The 27,539-nt window shown below is 39.8% G+C and overlaps 2 protein-coding genes across 6 annotated transcripts in view; one reads left to right on the top strand and one right to left on the bottom strand.

Moving 5' to 3' along the window:
• The first annotated feature begins 276 nt into the window (after positions 1-276).
• Positions 277-15,434, top strand: ppa2 (inorganic pyrophosphatase 2). Of its 4 annotated transcripts, none has more exons than XM_046865388.1 (12): positions 277-539; positions 1,032-1,135; positions 3,215-3,259; positions 3,442-3,495; positions 3,674-3,793; positions 3,891-3,977; positions 4,619-4,745; positions 4,821-4,948; positions 5,134-5,219; positions 5,308-5,377; positions 6,431-6,470; positions 6,596-6,802. In XM_046865388.1, exons 1-12 carry the CDS (start codon positions 398-400, stop codon positions 6,622-6,624), a joined length of 1,032 nt encoding a protein of 343 aa, XP_046721344.1. In that variant the 5' UTR covers positions 277-397; the 3' UTR covers positions 6,625-6,802. The 4 variants fall into 4 exon arrangements, with proteins under 4 accessions (XP_046721344.1, XP_046721333.1, XP_046721335.1 ...); XM_046865377.1 differs by lacking the exon at positions 6,596-6,802 and adding an exon at positions 15,181-15,434 and having other exon boundaries at positions 318-539; XM_046865379.1 differs by having other exon boundaries at positions 320-539; positions 1,032-1,096; positions 3,218-3,259.
• The window catches only part of tet2 (tet methylcytosine dioxygenase 2), a 30,241-nt gene continuing 10,133 nt past the window's right edge, over positions 7,432-27,539 (bottom strand). Inside the window, exons 2-11 of one of the 2 annotated variants that reach the window (XM_046865376.1) lie at positions 19,169-19,444; positions 16,628-18,775; positions 16,379-16,469; positions 16,192-16,285; positions 15,854-16,062; positions 14,759-14,909; positions 14,570-14,659; positions 13,949-14,086; positions 13,436-13,793; positions 7,432-12,208 (exon numbers count right to left, since the gene is read on the bottom strand). In XM_046865376.1, the coding sequence (XP_046721332.1) occupies positions 10,815-12,208; positions 13,436-13,793; positions 13,949-14,086; positions 14,570-14,659; positions 14,759-14,909; positions 15,854-16,062; positions 16,192-16,285; positions 16,379-16,469; positions 16,628-18,775; positions 19,169-19,400 (4,905 nt within the window). In that variant the 5' untranslated portion in view covers positions 19,401-19,444 and the 3' untranslated portion in view covers positions 7,432-10,814. Of the gene's footprint in view, positions 12,209-13,435; positions 13,794-13,948; positions 14,087-14,569; positions 14,660-14,758; positions 14,910-15,853; positions 16,063-16,191; positions 16,286-16,378; positions 16,470-16,627; positions 19,445-27,539 lie in introns of both variants that reach the window. The other variant, XM_046865370.1, reaches the window with a different exon arrangement.

Raw genomic sequence — 27,539 nt, 5'->3', positions numbered from 1 at the left:
TCTACTTAAGTAAAGGATGTGTGTTCTGCTCCTCTGGTCACTGGCAGGAACAGGAGGGATTCAGTCCTTCATCAAACTAAAAGCGAATGCGATCATCAGTGATGCTGCCTCCAGAACATGCTCTTATGCAGAATACGCAAAGGAAAATAAGTACTGATCATAAGAAAACAATGTTTATGTCGAGATCTCAAGAAAATGAAGTCGAGATCAAGAGAAAAGAACTCATTAAGTCGTGATATCGAGAAAACACGGAAGAAACACGCCTTAGAACTTCCGTGAAAACATAAAGGAGCTACACGTGACTGGCCGCCAGGTGGCAGTGTGGCCCCGCGGATGGAGCTGCGCGTGCGCAGGAAGCAGGAGGAACCGAGCTGACCGGACCGGAGCTGAAGCTAAAATGATGCGCCTGCTCTTCCGCTCGGCTCGTTTCCTCCGCCCTCAGCCTCCACACCCCCGGGAGAGTTTCTCCAGAACCATGTTGCATTACCTGAGAGAGGAGCGCGGCCGCGCGAACTCACCTGAATACCGCATTTATTTTAGTAAGTTACCTCAGATTAGCCTTTAGCCGCGTCCATTGACACAAAGCTAAGTGTGTTAACGCATTTATTCCGGGGGGTTTACACTCGCGCTGTGTGTTTGGAGCTACACACACTCCAGATAAACGCATTTTCACCTGTTTCTTCACATTTCTCAAAACTATAGACGCCTTCGCCTCTTCTTCAGGGTCCACTCGCGCATGCGCAGTAGTGTAGTGTGCGTTACGGCGTGGAGCACGCGCACGGCTGTGAATGTAAAAGTGTTTATTTACAAATAAACAAAGATTTGATATAGTAGCTATATTACTGCTAAATAATCAATAATTAATTAATATAAAAATATCTACAGTCTAAATCAAGTGCTGCTGCTGCTCTTTAATGTCGTTTAGAGGTGTTTGGGTTTAATATTTATTATAATAAAGAGTTCACTTTAATGATAAATCAGTTGTTGAAGGAAACCTGAGAGTCACTGATTTTTATTCATGTTCTTTTCAGAAACCTCACATGGCAAATACATTTCTCCGTTCCATGACATCCCCCTCTACGCCCCTGATCCACAGGTGGGTTCTGTGATCAACAGTGATGCAGTAAAACCAGTGGTGGGTCGTGTATTTGATACCTGGACCTTCAGTGAGGACCAAATCCACCTCTTAATACACCACTATCACATCACAATTATATAAACCATCAATACAATACAAACACACTATATAACAACACATGCTTTACAGAGAGAGACGTTTCACATCTGGAGGTTATTTTACTAAACCCAGTTACACTCCAAACCTCTACACTACAACCACAACTGTGCACCTACAACATCTGGAGCAGTTCACAATCAATATTTATCTAATAACATGACAAAAACATTAAAATCTAAATAAAACACAACCTACTCATAATGTGCAGCGCCCCCCAGAGGCTGTAATCCAGTGGTACCGCTCGTATTCACTGGTCTGGAAGTGGAGATGAAACCCGGGCTGAGACACGCTAGCGAGCTTCAGGGTTGGTGACCCCCTCACCATGTCTCGCTTTTCTTCACAATGGATTTTTAAGTGTCTGAGACCAAATCAGTTTCTCTATCTTTGTAGTCATAAAAAAGTCTAACTCTGACGTATGAACGTGTGCAGAGCTTCACACGTGCTTTACCAGTCGAACTCGGCTGTAACAGTTTCCCTCTGACCAACCAATCAGAAGACGGAGAAATGCTGACGCTATTCTGGGCCAGTGATCTGCTCTGTGAGGAGAATCTGAAATCTGATTGGTTAAAGAAACAGAGCTGTTGGTAATATTCTCTATGGTAAAAGTCCAGCAGTACTGATTCTGAAGGCCCTGGGGAGATTAGATTCACATGGCAGCACATAGAGGCTGAAATCTGATTGGACAAAAAATCTACCATCCACATACACGTACTGGAAGCAGTGCAGCCGAGAGAAACACTACCACATGAAGAGAAGAAACTGATTAAATAAATTAATACAATTTAAAGGAATAAATATTAGAGTTTATGTTGTAAATGTAGGTCAGAGCTTCTGATAGTGTTCAGACTAGTAGAGAAGGATTTGCTGCCCATCACTGAGTAAAATATACTTGTACATCTGGTCATAAAAAATATGAAGTTACTTGACGTATGTCTGATGTCTGTAATCTCAGAGCTGTTCATTTTAATAGTGTGGTAGAATGTGTTGATTTCTTTTCTATAATAGCACCTGTGGCTCTAACACATTCAGTATTTACAGGAGGAGTCTCCAGTGTCAGTAACTGTAACTTTGTAACTGTAACAGCTGTAACTTTTAGTTTTCAACATTTCTGGAACAGAGATTTCTCATTAACAGTCTGGTGTTATTAAGGAAAAGAAGGGCTGGTGGAAGACTCAGCAGGATGCACATTGCCCTCCAAAAGTATTGGAACAGCAAAGCCAATTGTATTGTTTCTTTTATACACTAAAGATATGAGTCACTCACTGACCACAAAACTCTCCGCTTGCACTGTTCTGTCATTTCATATCCCTTTTCATCTTAAACTTAAATATCTTCAGTATACAGCAGCAGAAAGAAAACTGTTGCTGTTCTAACACTTTTTCGAGGAAAACGAAAGTGATAGCAGGAACTACATGGTTAAAGTTTGTGAACGCTCAACCATAAGATTGATGTGTGCTTTCTGAACATCCCATTTCACATCTAGTTCCCATTTGCTGTTATAATGAGCTCCACTTTTCTGGGAATATGTTCCACTATACTTGGTGGAGATGTTGTGGAGATTAATCTAGCTACATGTGTGTTAGTAAAGTCAGATAGTGATGGAGGTGAGGAGGTCTGAGTCAGTGTTCACATTCATCCCAAAGTGTTCAATAGGGTTGGAGCTCTATAGCAGGAGATCTTCCACATCATCTAACCCATGTAAAGCTGATCATCATGTAGCTGCTTTGTGCACAGGAGCATTGTCATGCTGGAATATGTTCGGGTCTCCTAGTTCAAATAAAGGGGAAATTTCTTGTTGGTGTTTTTAAAGATGTCCAACACAATTTGTGCATCTCCAACTTGATTATTTATAGGAAATGAATCTAGTTTGGCATGTTTGCAGTAATGGGTGTTTCCTGATGTGATGGAACACGTGGTGATGTATGGATTTTGCCTGTACATCTTGAAATCTAATGGATTATTTTGTTTATATTCCAGAAGGACAATGTGCCAACAAAGAAACAGAAATGTTCTGACAGTGAGGTGATTATTTTCTTTATTGCTCCTGAAACTGTTTATGATGATAAACTGGTGGCTTTACGCTTCACTCATTAATTAGCCACATTAACCACTGTACTCTGTTTTCATGTAAAACTATTAGATTCTAATTACAGAAATACCTCTGATTCTTAAACCGTTTAATCATTTTGTTAACCGTACTCCAGATCATCTTCAACATGGTCGTAGAGGTTCCTCGCTGGTCCAATGCCAAGATGGAGGTGTGTTTCCACATTCCCGTCAAATCCATAACCGTGCTGAATGTTGGCTGTGTAAATGAAATTCCTGTAACGTAAAGCTCATCCTGGTCTGAAATCACATGACACTGATGCACTGCAGTAATGATTCTTTAGTGTAGATATTTCATGAGGTTGCGGTTTAAACTCTCGGTGGTTGCAGATCGCCACGAAGGAAGTGCTGAACCCCATAAAACAGGACGTGAAGAAAGGCAAACTGCGATATGTGGCTAACATTTTCCCACATAAAGGCTACATCTGGAACTACGGAGCTCTGCCACAGGTGTGTTTCTATTTACCATCACCGCAGAACAGCAGCACAGTTTATTCCTATAAAGCCCATAATGATGTGATGTTATTTTATTTTTGGTTTGGAGCAGACTTGGGAGGATCCCAATCACACAGATAAAGACACCAACTGCTGTGGAGACAATGACCCATTAGACGTGTGTGACATCGGGACCAAGGTGAGCATTGCTCTGACAGACAGCTAGCATTGACGTGTTAGCATTGGATGCTTTTTCACAGGAAACGTCTCAGATTTCAGATAGTTGAGGGGGCAGCCTGTGTCTAAACAAAGCCAGGCTTTTTACACATATCAAAAATCAAAAAAAAAATCAAAAATAGCAATTGATATAACAGATTTATCCGTTTTTTGTGAAATGTTGTTAAACAAACGTGGAAACCTCCTTCAAACGTGCAGTTTAGTGATTGAATGATCGGATCATTTCAGTCACTCGGTTCTTTGAATCTCGTTCATCAAATCATTTAGGTCATTCCATAAAACTTTGATCAGAAATAAAATCTAAAGTTATATTTTTAATAAGCAGATCCCAACATGTCTACATACACCAACTTTAACTATAGTTCCAATAACTAATATATGTATATACACCTGCATAGCGTTTATGGGAGTCACATGGTAAAAGATCAAAGGACTCAGACTAGAAGAGTGCAGAGAAGAACTACCTAATTGTGTTTCCTCTACGGAGATCTTGTGATGCTTTGCTCATGCGCATCCAGTAGAAAATGAAGGAATTGATCATGAACGACTCATCACTAGTGCACCTCAGGATGAATGAAAAGGTGTGTATTGTGTGTGTTGCAGGTGTGCTCCTCTGGTCAGGTGATCCAGGTAAAGGTGCTGGGGATTCTGGCTCTGATTGACGAAGGAGAAACCGATTGGAAAGTCATCGCCATCAACACTGACGATCCTGATGCTAATAAACTCCACAGTCGGTCACCCTTCAGTGCAGTAATAATGACTCTGAGGGCAGGTGTGAGGATTTAATCCACTGCTTTATTCACAGGTATAGAGGACGTACGTGTGAACAGACCCGGCCATCTGGAGGCAACAGTGGAATGGTTTCGAAATTATAAAATACCTGACGGGAAACCAGAGAACCAGTTTGCCTTCAACGCACAGTTTAAGGATAAGGTACGCTGATGGTATATTCCACCTGCCGACCAGGTATTCATTTATTTATTGTCTTAGTGTGGACATGGCCTCTGTTCTTATTAGTTCCCTCACCAGCTCTCCCTCTTCCTCTTCCTCTTCCTCTCTCTCTCTCTCTCTCTCTCTCTCTCTCTCTCTCTCTCTCTCTCTGTGTGTGTGTGTTATAGGACTTTTCTATAGAGGTGATTAAGTCCATGCACAGCTGTTGGAAAGCTCTGGTGCAGAAGCAGACGAGGTGTGGAGAGATCGTGTGGTACGTCTCAGCGCTACACTGCGGTGATTCAGTAGGAGCTGAAGCGATTGTATATTGTTGTGTAATTGTTGGTTGTGTGTTGATTCAGTCAGAACTCATCGGTGTGTGAGAGCCCGTTTCAGTGCAGTGACAGCGACGCTGCTGCTGTCGTGAGAGCGGTGAGTATTCATCACATTCATAAAGAGGAGTTTCCTACTTCAATCTCAAACTGTTTCAATTGTGTGAAGATTATACAAGTATATTTATTTACTTTTGTAAGAGCGGTGGGTGCTCAGTGATTGAGGCATTGAACTCTGAATTAGAGCGTCGTGAGTTTAAATCCCAGCCCCACCAAGCTGCTACTGCTGGGCCCTTGAGCAAGGCCCTTCAGCTGCAGCTGCTCAGTTGTAAGTCGCCATGGATGAGGACGTCTTCCAAATGGTGTAAATGTAATTGAGTGGGTGGGAATGGTGCTGAATAAGAGGTTAGACGTTATAATAATGTGTACACACTGCTTTCTGGGTTGTATTTAGTTAGTTATTGTGAAAGACATGTTCAGAAACCAGGGCTGGTATCTAAGGCTTCATAAGTTTCGTATCAAGAGTGCACATACTTTGTGAGCATTTTGTAAATGAGTGATTTGAAGTGTGTGTTTGTGTGTGAGAGACTGAGCACAGGCGATAGACAGTAGCTCGGTGGTTGTAAGGGTATGGGTGTGTGTAACATTTGCATGTGCATGTCAGAACATGACACCTTTTTGAATCCTGAAATCTCAGTTGGAAGTGAGTAGATATCGTGTTCCTCTGAGTGTTTTCTGTTGCATGAGCAGCAGGTTGAAACTTTTACACATAAATATCCTAATTTTCTATAGTTATAATGAGCAAAACATCCAATTTAAAATGTTTCATCTGAGTGATATCCGTCATGGAACGACCTGCCCAGTCAACGCACCTCAATCCTACTGAACTGCTCTGGAATGAACAAGAACATCTCCAACTAGTGAAGAACACAGCAAAGTATTTCAGCTGAAGGTTTGGAGAAACAAAGTGAAAGATGTTGTTCATGCTAAAGGAGGATTTTTCATTGAAAATGAAGTTCTGAGTGTTTTATAGAAACAAAAGGAACATGCACATGTCTCTCACACACCATCAAACACTGTGCTTTATTGATATATAATGTGATGTGTATTTGATATTTGAATAGCAGTGTGAGAGATTATATTGTGATTACAGGCTCCAGAGTACGGAGAGGCTTTACCACTTCCTGCAGAAGGTATTTATTTATTTATTTGTTGGTTTACACGCACACACACACACACACACACACACACACACACACACACACACACACACACACTTGAATAAAATCGTAACTCTTAACTGTAATTCCTCACACAGTGGATAAATGGCACTTCCTCTCCCAGTGATCCAGAGGGCTGTGGGCTCCATCCCAAATCTCACTCCTGACACTGACACTTACACCAGGGGGTTTTTACTCAGTGAAAATGTCATTTCATGAGTGATTTAGTGTGATTATCACCTAAATGTATAAAGCACATTGAAAAAATTGGTAAATAATTATAATAAAAAAGTTGTTTAATGACACCAGCAAGTGGAATCTTTCACACACATAATGCACAGTAAGAGTGATGTACAGACGGAACAGTGGGGTTTTTAAAGACACATGATGTAAAAAGAATATTTATTTTTCAAAAGTGAAATAAAGCAGCTGTCATTTTTGGGCAAATTTTGTACTTTTGCTTCATAAAGAGGTAATAAATGTGCTTGTATTTAGTTTCTTATATAAATAAATACAGTAATCCTTAAATACAGTAATCCTCCGTTTATCGCAGTGTTGCATTCCAAAACAGCACGCGATAAACCGTGATGAACAGACTCCGCCCCAAAAATGCTATTTTATTTTTACGGTACTGTTCTGTATTAACATTTTACCTCATTTTATAATTAATAATTATATTTTTATTAATAAATTTTATTATTTCAACATAAAACATAAAACTCCAAATAAACACCGGGAAATCAGCCAAAATTATCCGTTATGTGGCAAATGCAATTCTGCGAGAAACCGGGAGATTACTGTGTGTGTGTGTGTGTGTGTGTGTGTGTGTATAATATAAATATATATTTTTGCATATGTAGTGGATTACAGGAAGAAAGTGAAACAGCAGTTGATTACAATAGGAATTAGTTTTTTTAAAAAGGACAGTACAATGTTTGAAATGCATGAAATAAATATAAATTTTATTAAAAACACCCACATCTCTGTAATATCAGGAATGATATCATAAACAGCTTTCAAATAAACTGCATTCAGTACTTCAGTACATTACAATACTTACAATTTCATATCCATCCGTAATTTTTTGAAGCATACCAAACTTGGAGGAAACAAAGAAAGAGGACAGAGACAGAAACGAACCCATTTAGTGTCTACATGGAAAAAAAAAACCAGACCAACACATGCTAGCGTAGCATTCACGCTGCAAACCAGAACATCTGAAAGTCCTTCAAGTAAAGTTGACTCCACACAAAACAAGTATGACTTCAAGTATGGCTGTGCTTTCACCCGCTAATTAATCACTCAATGAGCATTGTTTTTTCTTTTTTATCTCCTATTAGCCCGCTAATCAGGCTCGATTCTGTACAAAAAAACTCTATTTATTTACAAAACTATTTAACTGTCTACAGAGGGATCAGGTGCTCCAGGTTTCTGAAAGGGTTCTTCTGTTTCCTCACACAAAACAATGGATTGATGGTTCTGTGCAGTGAATAGTGTGTTCAATGTTCTGAATAGTTACCATGGATACCACCTCTACACCTGATCTGTCCCTCTACACCTGATGATGTCTAACCCTTTCAGCTGTCATTTCATTTCTTATACCATCAGATATAGATGATGAAATGAGGGTCTGGGTTTTATTACTTTCTCATCAGTATCTCAGATAAAAAAGGGAATAAAAATATCAATAAAAACACACCGTATGGCCAAAATATTCTTTATTATACTGAGAATTAAGTGAGTGAAAGGTTGAATATTTCAAATAAAGATATTAGTTTCAGAATGTATTAGTTTTGGGGTCATCCTCTATCTGAGCTGAATGGATGCCTCGTGTTCATCTAAAACCTGATCGTCCATGTTACGTCAGAGTTTGTTCTGATCAGACTCAAGGACAATCAGATGAACATGTTCGGGAAGAAGATCCTGGTTTCAGAATCAGTGCTGTATCAGTGATGTGCACAGTGAGACAGGAATGATTTATAAAGGCATTAAGGATGAAGATGGGTTCCCTTTTTGAGTCTGGTTCCTCTCAAGGTTCTCAGGAGTTGTTTTTCCTCACCACTCTCACCTCAGTCATTAGGGATAAATGTATAAATTGAAATGATATATATTCTTAGTCTTGTAAAAAATGCTTTATCACACACAGACCTGCAGAATCTTCATTATTAAGTATTAATTTCCTTTTCAGGAACTTCCTCTTTGTAATAATTCCCAATGGACTTCTGGAGCTCACTGTACACTGAGCATCATTGAGCATTTCAGTGGATCAAACTGAAATGCTACAAAGTAAATAAAATCCCTGTATTTTAGAGATGCTAGTTGAGAAACAGGAGCTAGTACAGTAATCATGCAGCTCATCAAACCCTGACCATTACCAAATTCAACATTTAGATTTATCATTCAATTCAAGTGTTTTATTTGTAAATGGTGGACGTTTTCCAAAGCAGCTTTACAGAGATAAACACAGAAAATAAATTCTAGCATCATAAATTAATCCCAATAATTGGATCCCAAATGAGACAGAGGTGACGGTGGTGTTGAAAAAAACAACAATTATTGAAGTGCTTTCAGAAAATAATTCTTGCCACGGTCACTTTTAACTTTTTTTTTTCTTCTTTTGTTTTTTTTTTTTTTTTTTTTTTTAAGGGTGGGGGGGTTGATAAGCTTTTTACTGTCACGTGTTCACCGAGCATGTGTGTCTGAATTTTTTTTTTCTTATGTCAGAAAAAAAACAAAAAAGAAACAAAAGCCATAACTTCCCTTTAGTCAACTCAGTGCATAATATTGTACTTCTAAAAATCCACTAAGATATAAAATATGCAAATCTTTTTTTGTGTGTGTGTTTGAATTATATACACGGGATTCAGGATGCAAATATTAATCCCTGAACAGGCAGAGATGAAACAGGTGAGGTGTGAAATGAGCTGAAATATCCCTGATTTTCTTCTGTTTTTTATAGAAATTTGAAGCTTGAAGTTCAAGTAACACTTTCTAGTAGATCAAGTGTGATGAAAGTAACTGAGACAAGTGTTTGCGCTGACCTAAACATTCGTGAAATTCGTAGTTTTGAATACAGAAAAATGAAAAAAGTGGGAAAAAAAGAAAATGAAGACATCCTGGTATAGCAATCCTATTGCCAAAATGTTTTGAGGTATATGACAAATAGGTTCTGTACATCATTCAAAAACCTTCTCACCACCCATAGAGATTCTCACATTAAATGTTCATAGCAGGTCTATAAGTAGCACCATTTTATGAATAACCCACAAGAAATTCTACTCTCTTTTACAGTACTAAAATCTAAAATCATTTTAGAAAAAAAGAGAGGATTTAAATTACTGTACAAATCTCACCTATTTTATGATACATCTAGATTACAGTTATTAAAGGATCCCCTTTACAGCAAACCAGCTGCCTTAGAAACTGGAAAATGACCAGAAGGTGGCGCAAACCCTGTTCTATAAGGACTTTGTGAAATTGTAAAAAAAAAAAAAAAAAAAACCCGATGCATATGTTTCTGAAACTCGTAGCAAACTTTTGAATAGCAGGATTTTTTGCCTGTGCTAAGTCGTTAAAAAAATTCATGTTGAAAATGGCTCAATATATAGTAAATATAAAACACACGTGAAACCGTAAAAGCACCAAATGACTATGCTCTTTTCTAAAATGTAGAAAATAAAATAATATTCAATCATCTTGCATGATTTTTAAAATTTGAATTCAATCCTGAAAACTAACCCTTGAGGGAGAACCGATCAAACCCTCATAAGAAAAAAGTGCTTTAGAAACACCAAAAAAAAGTTCCTGTAATTGCTACCAAATCATGAAAGTAATTGCTTAGTACATCAGAGGTAACAGGCTAATCATTATTTTTAAACCAAGTGTAAATTCGTAATTCTCTTCACTTAGCACCGTGAACATTATTAGTCACTAAATCAGTGTTTTACACCAGGGTTTTACCTTTAGGCTCCAAAAACTGTCAAATTAAAGATATTTCCAGTAATGGACATCCATGATTTAAAGCACCAAAGAAGAAGAACAGTGCGAGTAACAATAAATGCACCAAATAAATACTTTTTTGAGGGTCAACCAGTAAAGCTGAACCTATTTCCCCTCTTGTTGATCTGTTGTACATTTAGCATTTTTTTTCCATAGTGTGGATTTGTCTTCAGCTTGCCTCACAGAAGCTTCTACATGTCTCTGGGTTAATACAGCCAGTGGCACTGAGGTCTGAAAAGCAATATTGTAGCACCATTGCAAAAATCCAGACACTTTTCTGTTCCCCTGTCTGAAAGTGATGTAAACTTAAGAAGATCCTTACAGGAAGTGGCTGTAAGGCCCAGTGACCTTAGTGAAGGCATAGGGAGCTGAGCTGACATAAGTGTTGGTGGTGCAGGACTGTGACTTTTCAGCGAGCATCTGGACAAAACGTTTACATGATCGCTCTGAAAACTCAGACGGTTCTGGATGTTCTTTCTTGACCCTCTTGCCACCACTCTTGCTGGGTGTCCCATCTGTGCCATGCTTCTCGGCATCCTCCTCCTTTTCACGTGCTTTTTCTGCCATCTTTGCCTCCCATAACGCTAGCCCATGCTTCGCCTCATTCAGGTTCTTGTGCTGATAGAAAACCAGTGAGATTCGAGTAGGGTGGGTGCGATCAGGCTTCTTAAGTGGAGTGGTTGCATGCAACTCGCGCTTTGCACACTCGATGAGAATCGAGCCGTGGCTGGGTGCCACAGCTACACCACCAATTTCTGGATCCAGAAAGTTGTGCTCATTGTCTGACCACACGTCGTCCTCCTCTTGAGGTGCAGGCGTTGCAGTTCCTGGCTCTTGTTTCAACATAGAGGGTGGGATGTTTCCATTTGGCAGACCCATACCTGGAGGATGGCTGGGGTTCATGCCTTCCCTGCCTACAGAAGGAAGCACCTGAGGGAAAACATTTGCCCCATGGAGGCTCATATCTGGCTTTTGCATACTTAAGGGGTCCATATTTTGCGAGAAAAAATTATGATTCTGGCCCAGGTAGGAATTAGGATATCTGCCAAACTGATTGCATTTATTTGCAGCTGCATATTCCAAGCTTGGCTGAGACAAAGGTGGTCTGGAGAGAGCATCCAGAAATTGTGAATTAGGTCCCTCATTTGGGCTGTACACTGGATAGTGCCCCATAGGGTGCATGTTTGGTCTTATGTTACAGTTGCCATATCCATTGACGGATAGGGCCGGCTCGCCATATCGTGGTGGATAATTTATGCCATAGTGCTGCTGAGGGTTGAATTGTTGGTCAGGGTACATTGATGGTCTTTGTTGCCTGTACATGTCCAGGTGCTTTGGATTGGAATAGTAAGGGTGGTAGTTGTCAATGGGAATACCCCCGTTACAATGGTAACCTGAATAGAGATTGTTGGCGGTTAGTGCCCCAGCGTAAGGGCTTGGTAGATTTGACCCATTCATGTAGGAACTGGGAACTGGTAAAGGGGAATGATAAGGGCTGGCTGAGCTGGGAGACTGAGAAAACATGTTAGGGGGGTTAGAAGTGCAAGGGAAGGATCCTGATGTGTTGGGGTATCTTGGGTAGTTAGCACAGGATGTTGGAGTGGAGAATGGCAGAGGAGTATTGGGCTGTGACTGTTGTTGAGGCTGGTTTTGGGCAGCTAGAGGGTTCTGACCAGGCAGGAGGGCTGCAGTTATGTGACTCAGGTGTGCACCTGTAGTAAACACAAAGCATCTCATAAAACATTATGCTCTGTTCTATTGTACAACCCTGATTGAAAAAAGTTTGGACACATAAATAAAATAAAATACAAATGCAAACAGAATGCAAAGATTCATAAACCTCATATTTTATTCAGAATATAACATAGAAAACCTATTAAATGTTTAAACTGAGAATATATACATTTTTATTTAAAAAACATGTTTAATTTTGAGTTTAAGGTCTGCAACACATCTCAAAAAGGTTGGGACAGGGCCATGTTCTCCACTGTGTAGCATCAGGTTGAACTGAGGAGAACAGTTGCAGAAGTTTTGGGAGAGGGAAGGGTCTGATATAGGATTCTGTTTTTTGTTTCATGATGTGCCAAATGTTTTCAAATGGTGAGAGGTCTAGACTGCAAAGAGGCCAGTTCAGCACCCAGACTCTTCTAGTACGAAGTCATGCTGTTGTAATAGATGCGGGATGCAGTTAGCATTGTCTTGTTAAAATGTGCAAGGGCTTCCCTGAAAAATAAGTTTTCTGGATGGAAGCATTTGTTGCTCTAAAACCTGTATATAGTGTTCAGCATTGATGGAGCCTTTCCAAATGTACAAGCTGCTCATTCCACAGGCACTAATGCACCACCATACCATCGGATATGTGGCTTTTTGAACTAAGCACTGATAACAAGCCAAATGGTCCCTCTCCTTTTTAGTCTGGAGGACGTGGTGTAGATGGGTTTAAAAAAAGAAATAAAAAAATGTGATTTGTCTGAACACAGAACAGTTTTTCACTTTGTCTGAGTACATTTTAAATAATCTTTGGCCCAGAGAGGATGGCATTATTTCTGGATCATGTTCACACGTGCCTTTTTCTTTGCATGAGAGGACTATTATTCTGGACTTGTTCCACAGTTTGTAGACACACAGTCTTTCACAGATTGGTGAAGCTCTGCCCATCTTTATTTCTGAGAGAATTTGCCTCTTTAAGATACGCTATTCATACCCAATCATCACAACCCAATGTTTTATTTTATATTGTTAAATATTGGTTTATAAGATTTGAAAATCATTGCATTCTTTTTTGTTTACATTTTATAAAATCCCTACATTTTTGGACATGGGGTTGTACATACATTAATTTCCAATGTATAGACGTGTTCAAATTTACTGTGTATCCTCTAAAACTATCAATATAAAGATGTACACAATAATACAAATAAATAGATAGTTTATTTTACCTGTTGAAGGTGCTTTGAGACTCAGACTGTCACAAGAGCTTTGTTTCTGTTGCTTTGCTTGCTGGGTGCTATCTGCCTTGCTGTTGGGTGTGTTGAGGTGAGACGGTTTGTTAAGTCCACCTTTCTTGCCTTCTAGTTTTCTCTGCCGGCATGATTTGGCTGGTTCTGCTAGCATACGGACCTGCCGCCGGAACGTGCTAAGCACCTGGATGGCGCCAGTCCTTGTTTTTTCCAGCTGGGCCTCAACACTACCAAACTCATCAGTGGATGAAGCCTTGTACAATGGCAGCACATGCAGTTGTTCATCATCAGGGATCTTTCCAATTTCACGATTGTCCTCTCGTGTTAGTGTACAGACCTACCAAGGCAAGAAAGTGATATTCATGTACCAAAAATGATGCCATGCTAAAATCTTTAAATGCAGAATAATGAACATTAGAAGACAGCAATATTATTCAATATTAACTCATGATCAATGTAGAATAAATGTGTCCCAAAATCATCTCAACTTACCACAGTACTACCTCCTGCCATGTTGTGGAGATCTCTGTGGGCATGGGCACAGAAGTCCAGACATGCCGTGACTCCAGAAAATGGACGACCTTCGTTTAGGCCCAAGCGGCAGTCTGGAGCTCTGTGTTCATGTTCCACCTGGGGAAAATTGAAATAAGTAAATAAACAAAGATGGTCACAGGACATGACCTTCTAATCATTACTTTTAGGTTTTATTTAGGAAATGATTTAGCATTTTTGTCATCGTAGTACCATTCTATTATGTCCAATCCTATCACACTTTATCTCCAGATCAGCCATGTTATCAGTAGTTCATTACCCACATATGACATATACTTGAGTGTGATTCTCAACTAGTATATTAAAGTCCCAACTTTAAATTATTTCTATCAGAAAATGAGGCTTGTGGCTAGTGTGTGTGGGGTTTTTTTTAGCACCCTAAACATATTTAAACTTAAATTCAGTAGAATATTAGGAGTCCCTTCACTGCCCCTATTGTTTATACCACAACATTACTTTTGATGTTATCATGAATAGTTACTTGTGGAAAGTGGTTTTAGATGTCTAAAAAAAGTAAATTTGGACCCTTAGCACTATTGAATCATCAACTGAGATCTGTACCTGGTTGCTATAAGCCTCAGGTGCCATTTTCTTATAGAATGGAGCAATCAAAGTAGAAAGGGCCTGAAGATTCCTCTCCAGCTTCTCTTCCTGTGAAAAAAATCAAGTAACTTCTGTTATTCCCACAAACCTTTTGTACAAATATTAGCCTGTTACTATCTGGCTCTAACTGATAGAAAAAAAGCATACCTCTTTGGGATCATCAGCAAGCAATTTGAATTTCCTTGGGATTTTACTCCTAGCAAACTTGCAGCCATTGTAGTACATACTCCAGGAGCAACCGAAGGAGAAGGAAGCCCCACAGGCATCAGGGTCTCGACCCTGACATGCACAAGTCCTCCTGATAGGGATGATGGAGAGTACAATAAGATGCTGCATGAAGTAATAATTGAAACACAGAAGCAATTTGAGCAAATGAACAGAATTTTTATTTATATATATATATATATATATATATATATATATATATATATATATATATATATATATATATATATTTAATTTTATATATATATATATATATATATATATATATATATATATATATATATATATATTTATATTTTATATAATATATAATAATATATTGTGATGGCGGGCCTTCACCTCAGGTGCCAAGAGCTAGGCCCGCGCAACGCAAAGTCAGTGAGGGATGACGCCTCGGCCACGCAGCAGAAAGACCCTGACCCCTATGAGCTAATGGTGATGGCGGCAGAGCCAGTGGCACCTGAGGCATCGGAGCGCAACGAGAACGCTCTGCTACTTCTCTCACTCCAACCACTCCTCACTTCCTTTCCTGAGCACCAGAACACTATCCCCTTTTACTTTCACTTCTGGTCCCAAATAAAGACACTCTTAACCCCAAGTTAAGCTTTCCCCTTCCGTGTCTGTGTTCAGCCCGACACGGCGGCAAGTCGCCACAATATATATATATAGAGAGAGAGATAATAGCTATCAATACTATAGTGTTTAATCATCTGATATGACTACAGAACCTATAGATGAACTATGAGATCTACAAACTACTTGATCATGAGACACAAAATGGAAAAATTCTCCTATAATAAAGTACCTGTAGATTTATCATGTTACATCATAAGTAAAGTAATGCTACTCGTAGAGAGCTACCATACTGTACAACTTCCAGATTTACCTGATTAAATTCCACCTACAGAAGTCCTGAACTGAGAGAATGAAGTTCATTTAAAAAAGATTTCTAGCAGGAGGATCACACTAACGGCTAGTCCAAAGTTTTAAGGGGAAAAAAAGTGAAACTGTTCTTACTCTTCATTGAGCGAACATCTGCGATTAGTCAGGGCACCGTGCTTCGTCAGTGTATCACTTAGTTCTGTGTAGAGACGATCAGCCAGGCTCGCTTGTATTCCCTCCCATATCATGATGGCTACCACAAGGCATGATGTTTCACAAGTGTGATTGGCTCGCTCTCGTACAAGCACAAGGAGCTTCTCATCCACATTGGCTCGGCGTATTACCTACACATATATATGTCACATATGTACATTAAATAGTTTAATGCCTTGTGCTAGTTTTACCAGGATGATGTACAGCTAATATAGCCTACACACACACACACACACACACACACACACAGAGAAACCTACCCATTTTGCAATGGGACATCCCTGTGTGCTTCTGCCCTCCTTGCCTGTAAACACCACTTTCTCAATTCTAATAGCACCACCAGTCAGGCCAGACCTTAAAAATATGATAAGTTTACAAGTTTATACATTTTCAAAAAGCAGCTAGATATTATGCGTATTGGTGAAGAATTTGAAGATGATGTCTCACCTCTTTTCCATGGTTTCCCGGATCCCCTTGATATTTGGTGCTGCTCCCAGATGAGTGTAATATGGGCCTTCATCCTTTTCACTTATTTGTTCTGTGGAGAACAGAATTACAAAGAAATGCAATACAAGGTTTATTGATATTGAATGTAACATATACCATATGATGTATTTATTATTATAGAATTAAATTAGGTAATAAAAATTCCATTTTTTTGCTGCTTTAAAGAAGGGAAAAAATACTGAGCCTTACCAACACAATGACATGGAGAAATCTCGTATTGAGTTTTAATGGGTCCATCCAGAAGGTTTTTGATGGGAGTATCCAGCAATTTCATAGGTGAATCCAGAAAACACTGTAACCCTGGCTCTTTCTTGGGAGTAGAAGCAGGGGGTTTATACGGTTCCTCAGTACTTCCTTCAATATTTGTTGAAATTACTGCCACACTCCCAGCCATCTCCACTTTTACCTTATTGGGGGACTTGATGGATAGAGACCTCCTCTCAAACACGGGACAAGGCTGGTACTGTTGTAATTGCTGCTCCATGGAGGCCAGGATGCTCTTAGGTTGGGTATTTGAGCAAGTTGAAGATGTTCTTTCCTGTTTTACTGTCCCTAGCATGCTTCCAGTCAGGTCTCTATCCTGATGCTGCATTTGAGGTGGTGGCATTTGGGCATCAAATCTTGGGTCATTCTCATGTTTAACAAGCTGTAGATTAGGTCTGATCGTGTTGGGGCTCTGAGGGTGGCTTGGCCTTTCCTGCTTTTGTAGGAGATGCATTTTAAGTTCTGTATGTGTCTGGAAATCCCCTTGTGACCCTGTGGTTGGTAGAGGTCCTCTCTGAAACTGGAAACAGGAGTCCTGTGATTCAGCTTTGGGGGACATCTGGACCGGCATCTGTCTACTGTGGGTGCTATCCTGTAGCTGATGATGATGTGCATTTTGTGAGTGCTGAAAGTCCACATTTCTGACCAGCATATGTTTGACAAGCTGCTGGGAATGTTGGGCACTGGATGGGGTATCCTGTCTCTGGGGCTGTTTTTGCATCTCTGCTGCACCAACAAAGCCAAACATAGACGCCATTTCATTAGGTGTAGGCTGCGAGTTAGGGTGTTTACGAAAAGTGAGGATTGGTTGAGCAAACAGATTAGATCCATCCTGCACTTTACCTGGTGGTTTAGATTGCCTGTATGTATAAGACGATATTTCTGCTTGTGTGTATCCTTCCATTGGGTGTCTGTCTGGGAGTTGACTATTTGTCTGTGCCTGAGAGGGGTTCTGTAACCGTGGTGCTTTTTTTGGGGGGTGCTGGGCATCATGATGCATGATGGTTCCAGCTTGCTGCTGGTGGTCTTCATATTGCTGGTGGGGCTGTGAAGGGTGCCGATGCACAAAGTCAGGAGGTAGTACCAGCCCTACGTTTTCATCGTTTTTGCATAATTTATTTTGTTGTACTGGAGGGAAAAACTGTTCATTCACATGATGTTGGGGCTGGACATTGATGAGCTGCATGTTGGGCTTGGTGTGCATATCAGATGGAATTGTAGGTGTTTGAGGCTGAAATTCTGTGCCACCGTTAGGGTGAGGTTGTGTAGGAAACTTGTAGCCATTTTGCATGTTACCCTCTTGTTGTTGGGATAAGCTTGGCTGCATTTGAAAGCTATTTGAGTTGTCAGGATTCAGCAGATCACCAGGGCTTTGTCTGGCTTTGTTCTCATTTGAAGGGAAATCCTTCCACATGTGTGCCTGTTTCGCATGGTGCTGTGGATTTGGAGTAGAGTTTAAATTGATCCAACTAATCTGAGTGTCAGAAACCACATTACTGCCCTGGTCTAGCTGTTTGTGTTCCAGCTCATTACGCTGAGTTTTTGAAGCTGCCTGAATTTCAACAGGAGAAGATGCTGTGATTCCATTGCCCTGGGGGCTGCTATCAGCTGAGCAGGAAACATCTGACTGGTGCTGTTGCGTTGCATATTGCAAGTGCTGCTGGCCTGTAACAGTGCTGGTCTCCTGATTAGTGGCTGTGTTCTCAAATGACCCAAATGTACCAGCAGATTCAGCCTGTGCTGACATCGTGTAAGACACCTGACTGAAATCTTGCTTCAACTTTGATAATATGCTTAAACCCACTGGGCTGCTGGCAAAACACTCTCTGCCATTTTGAACCTGTGAACTGTCACTCATGCTCACTGAGGCAATTCCTGGCCCTTTTCCTAAATTGTTTTGTGGTTGATTTTCCAAAGCCGGGAGGTCAGCGGGAGGGTATGGCAGAGGCTGCTGCTGCTGCTCTGTTCCAAAGTTTCCAGAGTACCCATTCACCATAAACTCTGGGTCATATCCATTGTCACCATGCACTTCTGATGGTGCCTGGGCAGTTGGCTCAGAGGCAGGCATCTGAGCTGAAACAGAAAAACCTGAGGTAAGTGACGGTGAAGAGATGGCCTGCTCATGTAGATTGTTGGTATCTTTAGTTGTGGACATGTTGTTTGAGTAATACTGAGACTGAGTTTTCTCTAAGAGATCACCAGAAGGACGTTCCATTGACGGTGGAGTTACTGTAGCGCCATTGGTCATTGGCATCTGCTTGTTCCTTGGTAATGAGAAGATGTCTGCATTGGCATAATTGCAGTTTCCTGTGTCTTGTACAGACTTGCTCACCTCAGAGATTGTGTCTAAACACCTTTCTATATCTGTCTCTTTCTTTTCTAATGGACTACTTGTCTCAGAATTAACACAGAGCTTTTTGGGCTGGTGAAGAGCTAATGACTGGTCATTCAGTGAACATTTCTCACCATTTCCTTGATATAGGCCCTGATCATACACGGTGACTGGGCTGGAACAGTCATCCCGGTGTCGTTTCATTGTCTTGAAATTGCTCCAACTGCTATCCCCATTAAGTTGTTGAGGGCTGGGGTCAGGTGACTGGTAACCATTCTGCAGCTTGACAGGTGCCTGGTGGGTAGCATTAAGCTGTGTGTGTATCAGATTTTCTTCCGTCTCATGCCTGGTTTGTTCTGTTTCCATCTGGACTGCTCTGAGTCCATTCACAAGGCTACAGTCTTTGCTTCCTGCAAAAATAAAACACATCAGGACCCATTCATATGTCATTCATTAATCCATGAACTTGTGTATTGCATGACGAAATAGTTCATCTCTAGTATCATGGTGTAGCACAAAAAAACTATTTACAAACATACAGTATCATCACACCCCTGATAGAGGGCTTTTAGACTTTAGACAGATTTAGACTTGTTAGGTGAGTATAAACAATTTCACCCATCCACACTTTAACACACAACACACTGCCCTTGGATTACCTCATGCCCCTAGCGCTTGTTGTACATGAACAAACTTCTACGCCTACCATGTGGTTCTTGTGCAACCTCCATGTTGTGTACCTATTTCTCTTTCCATGCAACAGGCCAAATTAAAGAACCTCATAAAAGCCTTTAAAGGGTCTCCAAAGAAAAAAAAAAAAAAAGGCCCAGACCACATTCTTGGCGTACTCAACATTTTCAGAAACGACCTGATCAGAAAGTCATGTTAGAACAGATGCCATTTTTTGAGAATATAAAAGGTCTTGTTGTACATATTTACAAGTCAGAGGTTTCATAAGACTGGTCTCTTCTATATATCTGTCTGACTAGCTGTCTGTCTGGAGTATTTCTGTACATGTGGAATAAACATTATATACCAGTTATATATTTTGATTATTCTATATTGAGTAAGTCTACATTAAGTGGTTCAATAATAGTAAGTTGTAATTTTTTCTAGTAGTTCGGTGATTATCTCTATGGACCAGCATTTCTGAAACTACCAGATTATATAAATTCAGCTGGTTTAATTATATCAGCCATCTCTGTGTTATGGCACACAATAACTTTTGATAACACAAAGGTTTACAGAGACTTCAAGATCTCATCTTTGCTTTCTGGACCGAGCCTGATCTCGAACACATTTGTTAGTTGTAATGTAATGCTCAGGGTTTCAATTTTAGTGTCATGCATTGGGAAGGGTTCGAGGCTCAGTCTTCATTCTGCTCTCATGTAAAATTTGAGATTCAGGCTGCAGAGCCAGTGCTAGGGGAATTTTGTGAGAAATGAACATATAATAGGAGCATAAAATAAAAATGAACAGAATTCAGTAATGATGTGATTTTGGCAATAGTGGAGCACAATCTTTTACAGGGTTCTTCAAACCTGCAGAGTTTAACTTCGACCTCCATTCTCCAACCTGTCTGTATATTTCCAGTAATCCTGAAGATGTTGATTAGCTTGTTCAAATGTGTTTGATCAGGATTGGAGTTGCTGACCTCAGAAGCCTGAACTGCAGGTGCATTTTATTTAATAATTCTTCCATTCGACTTGTTTTTATTGTTTAATTCATATTCAAATTAATCTCAGGGATTCAAACTACATGCTGAGTTTATTAACATTACAGTTTATTCAGGAAATATTTTGATCCCCTTCAGTATTTTCAGTGTTATGTTGCAGTCAGATACTACAATCAATTTTTTCTCTTGAATCTACACTTAGTACACCACAATGACAAAGTGAAACACAATTCTAGAAATGTTTCCAAATCAATGTGAACGTAGTATCAGAGTGTAACATAACATTTAATATAGTGAAGGTTCTGAATACGTTCTGAATGCACTGTGTATTCATAAAATATCTTAAATCTGGAACAAAGGGATGAGTGTGTATGCGAATGGCTGCCAGTTGTGTGTGTGTGTGTGTGTGTGTGTGTGTTCTCTTTCCCTTCCCCCTTTATATTTGTGTGCTTTGGAGAGCAGCTATAAATACATCATTCAGTAATGACATTGATTTCACTCTCTCTCTCTCTCTCTCTCTCTCTCTCTCTCTCTCACATGATTATTAATGTACGTCACATCCACAACATCTGCTAAATAATTTGAAGACTCTGCTAGGCTCGGTGCAGTGATCCATCATTACAGCATCTCTTCTCCATCTCTGTTCTACTCTATGTTCTCCATGTTCCTCTCCCTTACCTCTACACCTTATACAATATAACACACACAACTGTGTATCCTCATGGCCATTACAGCAAACTAACATTATTTATACCTTGCTAACAAAAGCTACAATAAAAGTGTTTAAACTGTATGATTAAGTGTGCTAGCTAGCTATCTTATATACCTAAATACACACTTTCACAAAGCTAATAGAGCTAACATCAACAATAGCTAAGCTGAATAGGTAGCTTGCTAGCATTAGTGTGGTGCTGTACCATGGTGCTGTGTATGTTGTACCACCGGGACGGTAATAACAGAACATTACACATAATGTGTGCTATTTCGTTATTTCGAGTGTGTGAGGGTAGGCTAACTCAAACAAAACTTGCTGATTGTGTGGTTGTGTGGTTGTGTCCCAAACCATACATGATTTTACCATATTCATGTGTTGTATTCATTTGCTTTATTTAGTACACTGTACACTATAAGTTAGGAAACCTTACTGTGAATGCTAAATGTTTGCTAAGATGACATATAATATATTGCTGCTAGTTTTGAGCAATCTGTGACTTCTACCCAGATGATGATAGGTTTCCTTCTGAGTCTGCTTCCTCTTTAGGGTTTCTTCCTCATTCCATCTTGGGGAGTTTCACCAAAACCATCACTAGCTCACTCTTAGGGATAAACTTATAAACCTTTAGGCAATAACATATGAATGTATACTGTATAACCTCTTTATCTTTATGGCCCAGACGGCATACCGGGACGTGTTCTCAGAGCATGCGCTGGACAACTGGCACAGGTTTTTACTGACATTTTCAACCTGTCACTGGCCCAAGCCACGGTACCAACATGCCTGAAGACCACTACTATCGTACCAGTGCCTAAGCACTCAGCTGCTAAATGCCTGAATGACTTTCGCCCGGTTGCACTCACCCCCATTGCTATGAAGTGCTTTGAGAAACTGGTCCTGAATCACCTCACTGCGGGCCTACCACCTACACTGGACCCATACCAGTTTGCCTATCGCCCGAACAGGTCAACAGAGGATGCAGTTTCCACAGCTCTTCATTCTGCTCTCACCCACCTGGATAAAAGCAACACATACATCAGAATGCTGTTCATTGACTTTAGCTCTGCTCAATACAGTCCTCCCCACTGTACTGATCACTAAGCTCAGTGAACTGGGTATCTGCACCTCCACTTGCAGATGGATTCTGGACTTTCTCACCAACAGACCTCAATCTGTCAGGTTGGGAAACCAGGTATCCTCAACCCTAATTCTGAACACTGGCATACCGCAGGGCTGTGTTCTGAGCCCACTGCTCTACTCCCTGTTCACCCACGATTGTGCTCCTCTGTATAACTCCAACATCTTCATCAACTATGCAGATGACACCACCGTGGTCGGCCAGATCGACAACAACGACGAATCGGCCTACAGGAAGAGATCCGTAATCTGGCAGCATGGTGTGCCACCAACAACCTGACTCTCAACGCCACAAAGACCAAAGAGCTCATTGTGGACTTCCGGAAATCCAACAGCGGGAGACATCTACCAGTCAACATCAATGGAACCGAGGTAGAGCGAGTCTCCAGCTTTAAGTTCCTGGGAGTTCACATCTCTGAGGATCTGTCCTGGCAGCAGAACACGTCAGCTCTGGTAAAAAAAGCACAACAACTCTCAAGAAATCTCATCTGTCCCCGGGGATTTTAACGAGCTTCTACCGCTGCATCATTGAGAGCATCCTGACCAACTCCATCACTGTATGGTACGGAGGCTCCACTGTGTGTGAACGTAAAGCACTGCAAAGGGTGGTCAAAACCGCCGAACGCATCACTGGCACTCAACTTCCTGCCATTGAACACCTTCACCACAGCAGATGTCTGCGCAGAGCTCACAACATTATCAAGGACTCTTCACATCCCAGTCACAAACTGTTTAACCTCCTTCCATCAAGAAGGAGATACAGGAACTTACGCACCAGAACCAGCAGGTTCAGGGACAGCTTTTTTCCATCCACCATCACACTACTGAACTCAACACTACACCGCTAAATCACTACAAAACAAACATAAACAAAAGACTGTATATAACCTCTGTACAATACATGTACATACTACATATTATATCTTTTTCACTCCTCAGTACATCTGCACTTTTTATATCTGTATGTATATTTATCATTATTGTACATTCTGCCCAACATTTCACATTCATCTGTGTATATAATGTATGTGTGTATATATATATATATATATATATATATATATATATATATATATATATATATATATAAATATTTTATATATAGTAGACTGTTTATTCAGCTTGCTACTCCTTAATGCCATAATCCTGTGATCTTGTAACCTTTCATTTCTGCACATTTTTCTTAATTACTGTACACCTTTATATTTATCACTGTACTTCTGAATGTCCACACATCTCTGCACTGAAATAGCCTTTATATTTATTCACTGTATATACTTCATATATATACCACTGCTGTAAATATGCCAGATAGTTATCTGCACTGTAAATATGCTAGATATTTATCTGCACTTTTGCACGACTGCTACTTTTTGCACTTCTGGTTGATGCCAAACTGCATTTCGTTGCTGTGTACCTGTACAATGCAATGACAATAAAGTTGTATCTATCTATCTATCTATCTATCTATCTATCTATCTATCTATCTATCTATCTATCTATCTATCTATCTGTCTATCTGTCTATCTATCTATCTATCTATCTATCTATCTATCTATCTATCTATCTATCTATCTGTGTAAGGCTGATTTGGAACCATGTCCACTGTTAAAAGTAATCTACAATAAAACTGAATTGAATTGAATTAAACTTCTCAACGCCAAAGTACAGAATCACTGTTTTTTTACTTTTCAGGTTTAATTGCGAATGAAACTGATGTTTATCACAAATATAAGAATGGAAAGAACCATGCTAGTGACAGACATGCATGCTAACTCTTTAAAGCTTTCACCAATAAGTTTTCCCTTGTGACGATATTAAAACACAAACCTTAACCTAAACATTACTGCAGATGGTAATAAATGTGAGCTGGAGCGATGTGTTTCTGTTGGCAGAGGAACACTCGAGCTGTGGATCACATTTGGAAGGCATTAGCACTGATTAGCATGAACACACACACACACACACACACACACACACACACACATGTACAGACCTGGCCGCTAACTTCACAGGTGGAAAATTACTTAAAAGTTCTACATCTTTAACAAACATGAGTGCAGTATTAATACTCGAGGTATCGAACTGGTCAACATAGGCAGAGTTTAAATTAAATATCTGGTTGTTGTTTAAGCCTGTACAGCATAAGCAGTATTGTACAGAGTCTAATAAAATCAATTCTTTACTAACCAAAGCAATATTTATGAATATAATATTACTGTATATGTTCTGTATATGCATATATTATTCTTTTAGCTGGATGATGTTTACAGGAGAAATTTTCTGTAGCTGCAGTATGGATGTAGTATTAATACTAATTCTGGAATATAACTGCAATAATCTATAAGTGCAATGTTATTATTAGTTATCAACATCTATAATGCTAAAAATTATGCATATTTTGGTGTATATCGACAGTACTCTCTATTAGCAGTTGTGTACACAATAGGAGCGTAATATAATTGTGCAGTAATAATACTCTGTTAATTACACTATTAGTACAGTGTAAGTGGTGACATATGGAACTACTAACATAATGCTTTCTCTTGTGCGCACCCGACCCCAGACTGGGACGTACCAAGTAATATTTGTAGAATTAATACTTGATAGAGCATTTAAATTCAATCATATTATTTATGTGGCATATGGACAGATTATGGACTCTATATTTGTGTACGGATTTAGAATTAATATCGTACTGTAGAAACAGTGCAATATGCAATAAATGTAAACTGAAATGTGAATTAAACACACACTCACATACGTCACTGAGATAAACATGGCTTCATTGCTTATAGGTTGAATAGCAGTATTAGGCATTAAACTCTGTTACTATAAATAAGTTTGCTTATGTTTATATTGTTCTGTAGGTTTGATTAGGCAGGGATTCCTGAAGATAAAACTGCATTAATTACACAGATTACAGAGAGCAGATTCTGATTTATTTATTTATTTACTCATCAAAATTGTGAAATTTTAAATGAGTGGCACCATGGCAACTTTTAATGTAAAATAGTATGATGACACTTTTGATCCTCAATCAATTTTTGCTCTGTAATAGGTAAAGTTTTGGACTCTGCTCTGTAATCTATATCAGTATTACACTGTATTAATGATCTGTAGTGTACAGTATTAGTACTCAGAGCCACACACTGTCACCATACAGTATTTATACAGGATATAGAAATGATTATATACTGCACTGTGTGATCGCAGTATAAGTGAAGTATAGTGTATTAATATACTATTAGAGTGTGTATAGTGAGTGTGTGTATAGTGTGTATAGTGAGTGTGCTTAGTGTGAATAGTGGGTATAGTAAGTAAAATAGTGAGTGTTTATAGTGTGTGTAAAGGTAGTATGTATAGTGTGTATAGTAATGGTGTAAGTGTTTATAGTGTGTGTATAGTAAGTGTGTATGGTGTGTATAGTAAGTGTGTATAGTGTGTAAAGTGAGTGTGTATGGTGTTATCGTGAGTTTGCATAGTGTGTGTGGTGTGTATAGTGTTGCATTTGAATGAATAGTAGTAACCTATAGTGTGTACTACACAGTTGTGTACAGAATTGTGTGTACTACAGAGTGTGTGTGTGTGTGTGTGTGTGTGTGTGTGTGTGTTTGTTTGTTTGCTCAGCAATGAAGCCGTTTAGTTTTCCACCACAAATAGAAGTTGTTTGTAGTGTCTCAGTTCTCTGGAGTTCTTCATATATCTCTAGTTTGCCTTCAGCTTGTGTGGCTGTGTGTGTGTGTGTGTGTGTGTGTGTGTGCGTTATATCTGTAATATTATATCAGTCATTGTGTTTGATCTACAGCCTCCTCTGAAAGTATTTTAACAGAAAGGTTAAATGGGTTGTTGGTGTTGAGTTTATGATGTGTGATCAGCGAACACCACAACAGCTTTAGTTACAGGTGATTTTTCAGGTGAGCAAAAGTATTGGAACAGGCAGTTTTACATTAATAACACAAATGTTCTGTTGTGTATATTTGTGTTATAATGGCTGCATCTGGAGATGTACAGAATCAGGAAGTGAAAGCTTAAAGTCTGATCAGTTCTTCATGTTTTGATTTTAAAACCAGACAACAGCAGAAAACACATGAAAGATTTGCTCTGTCTGTTACAATAGTTTTTGGAAGGGATTGTGAGGAGGAGGTAGCTCAATGGTTCAGGCTCTGAGTTACTGATCAGAAGACTAGAGGTTCAAGCCCCAGTATCAGCAGGCTGCCATTGTTGGGCCCCTGAGCAAGGCCCTTAAACCCTCTGTCCTCCAGGGGTGCTGTATCATGTCTGACCGCAGCTTCCTAACATCACTGCAATATGTGGAGAATTTCAGTGTGCTGTAAAGTACATTTGATAAGTAAAAGTCCCTTTACTCCTTTTTATATGAACTTTAATGTGCAGCTGTGTATCTCAGTGCTCTCCTGAAGCCAAATGTGCTCATGTGAATCCCTGAAGGCCACATCGCTAGACTCAGCACGAAACATCAAAGCCGTGGGTCTGTGTGACGAGCGAATATGAAGGGATTCACTTCAGAGTACAGAGTGCGCACTTCATCAAGGGTACAAAGAGGCTGCAGAGACACTAACACACACCAGATTGAGATGTGTGTGATTACTTCCAGCTGCCCCAAGCCCTTGGCTGGACGAAAGAAGTGGAACGGACAAAACATAGCAATTCCTGCCTGGACCTCGTTAACCAAGTGTGTGTGTGTGTGTGTGTGTGTGTGTGTGTGTGTGTGTGTGTGTGTGTGTAAATGTTTATAAAGACTTCCTGATGGAAAATTCCACTTCCTCTTCACTTGGAGGAATGGTGTGTCCTTGTCACAGTATTGTCTCTCTACAAGCAACAGCTGAAACACAACTGAACTTCTTCCAAATAAACACTACATACAACATATTACCATGTACACACACACACACACACACAAACACACATAGACACACACACATGCACACACACACACACACACACACACACACACACA

Source organism: Silurus meridionalis, chromosome 2 (genome assembly GCF_014805685.1).
Source record: "Silurus meridionalis isolate SWU-2019-XX chromosome 2, ASM1480568v1, whole genome shotgun sequence".
NCBI classification, from domain to species: domain Eukaryota; kingdom Metazoa; phylum Chordata; class Actinopteri; order Siluriformes; family Siluridae; genus Silurus; species Silurus meridionalis.
Note: the sequence above shows the minus strand (reverse complement) of the source record. Positions and strands in the feature narration are given on the sequence as shown.

Coding starts and splice junctions, on each gene's coding strand:
- ppa2 (XM_046865388.1), top strand. CDS start 398: ATGATGCGCCTGCTCTTCCGCTCGGCTCGTTTCCTCCGCCCTCAGCCT. Junction 3,496..3,673: donor GGTCCAATGCCAAGATGGAG/GTGTGTTTCCAC, acceptor CGGTGGTTGCAG/ATCGCCACGAAGGAAGTGCT. Junction 4,949..5,133: donor ACGCACAGTTTAAGGATAAG/GTACGCTGATGG, acceptor TGTGTGTTATAG/GACTTTTCTATAGAGGTGAT.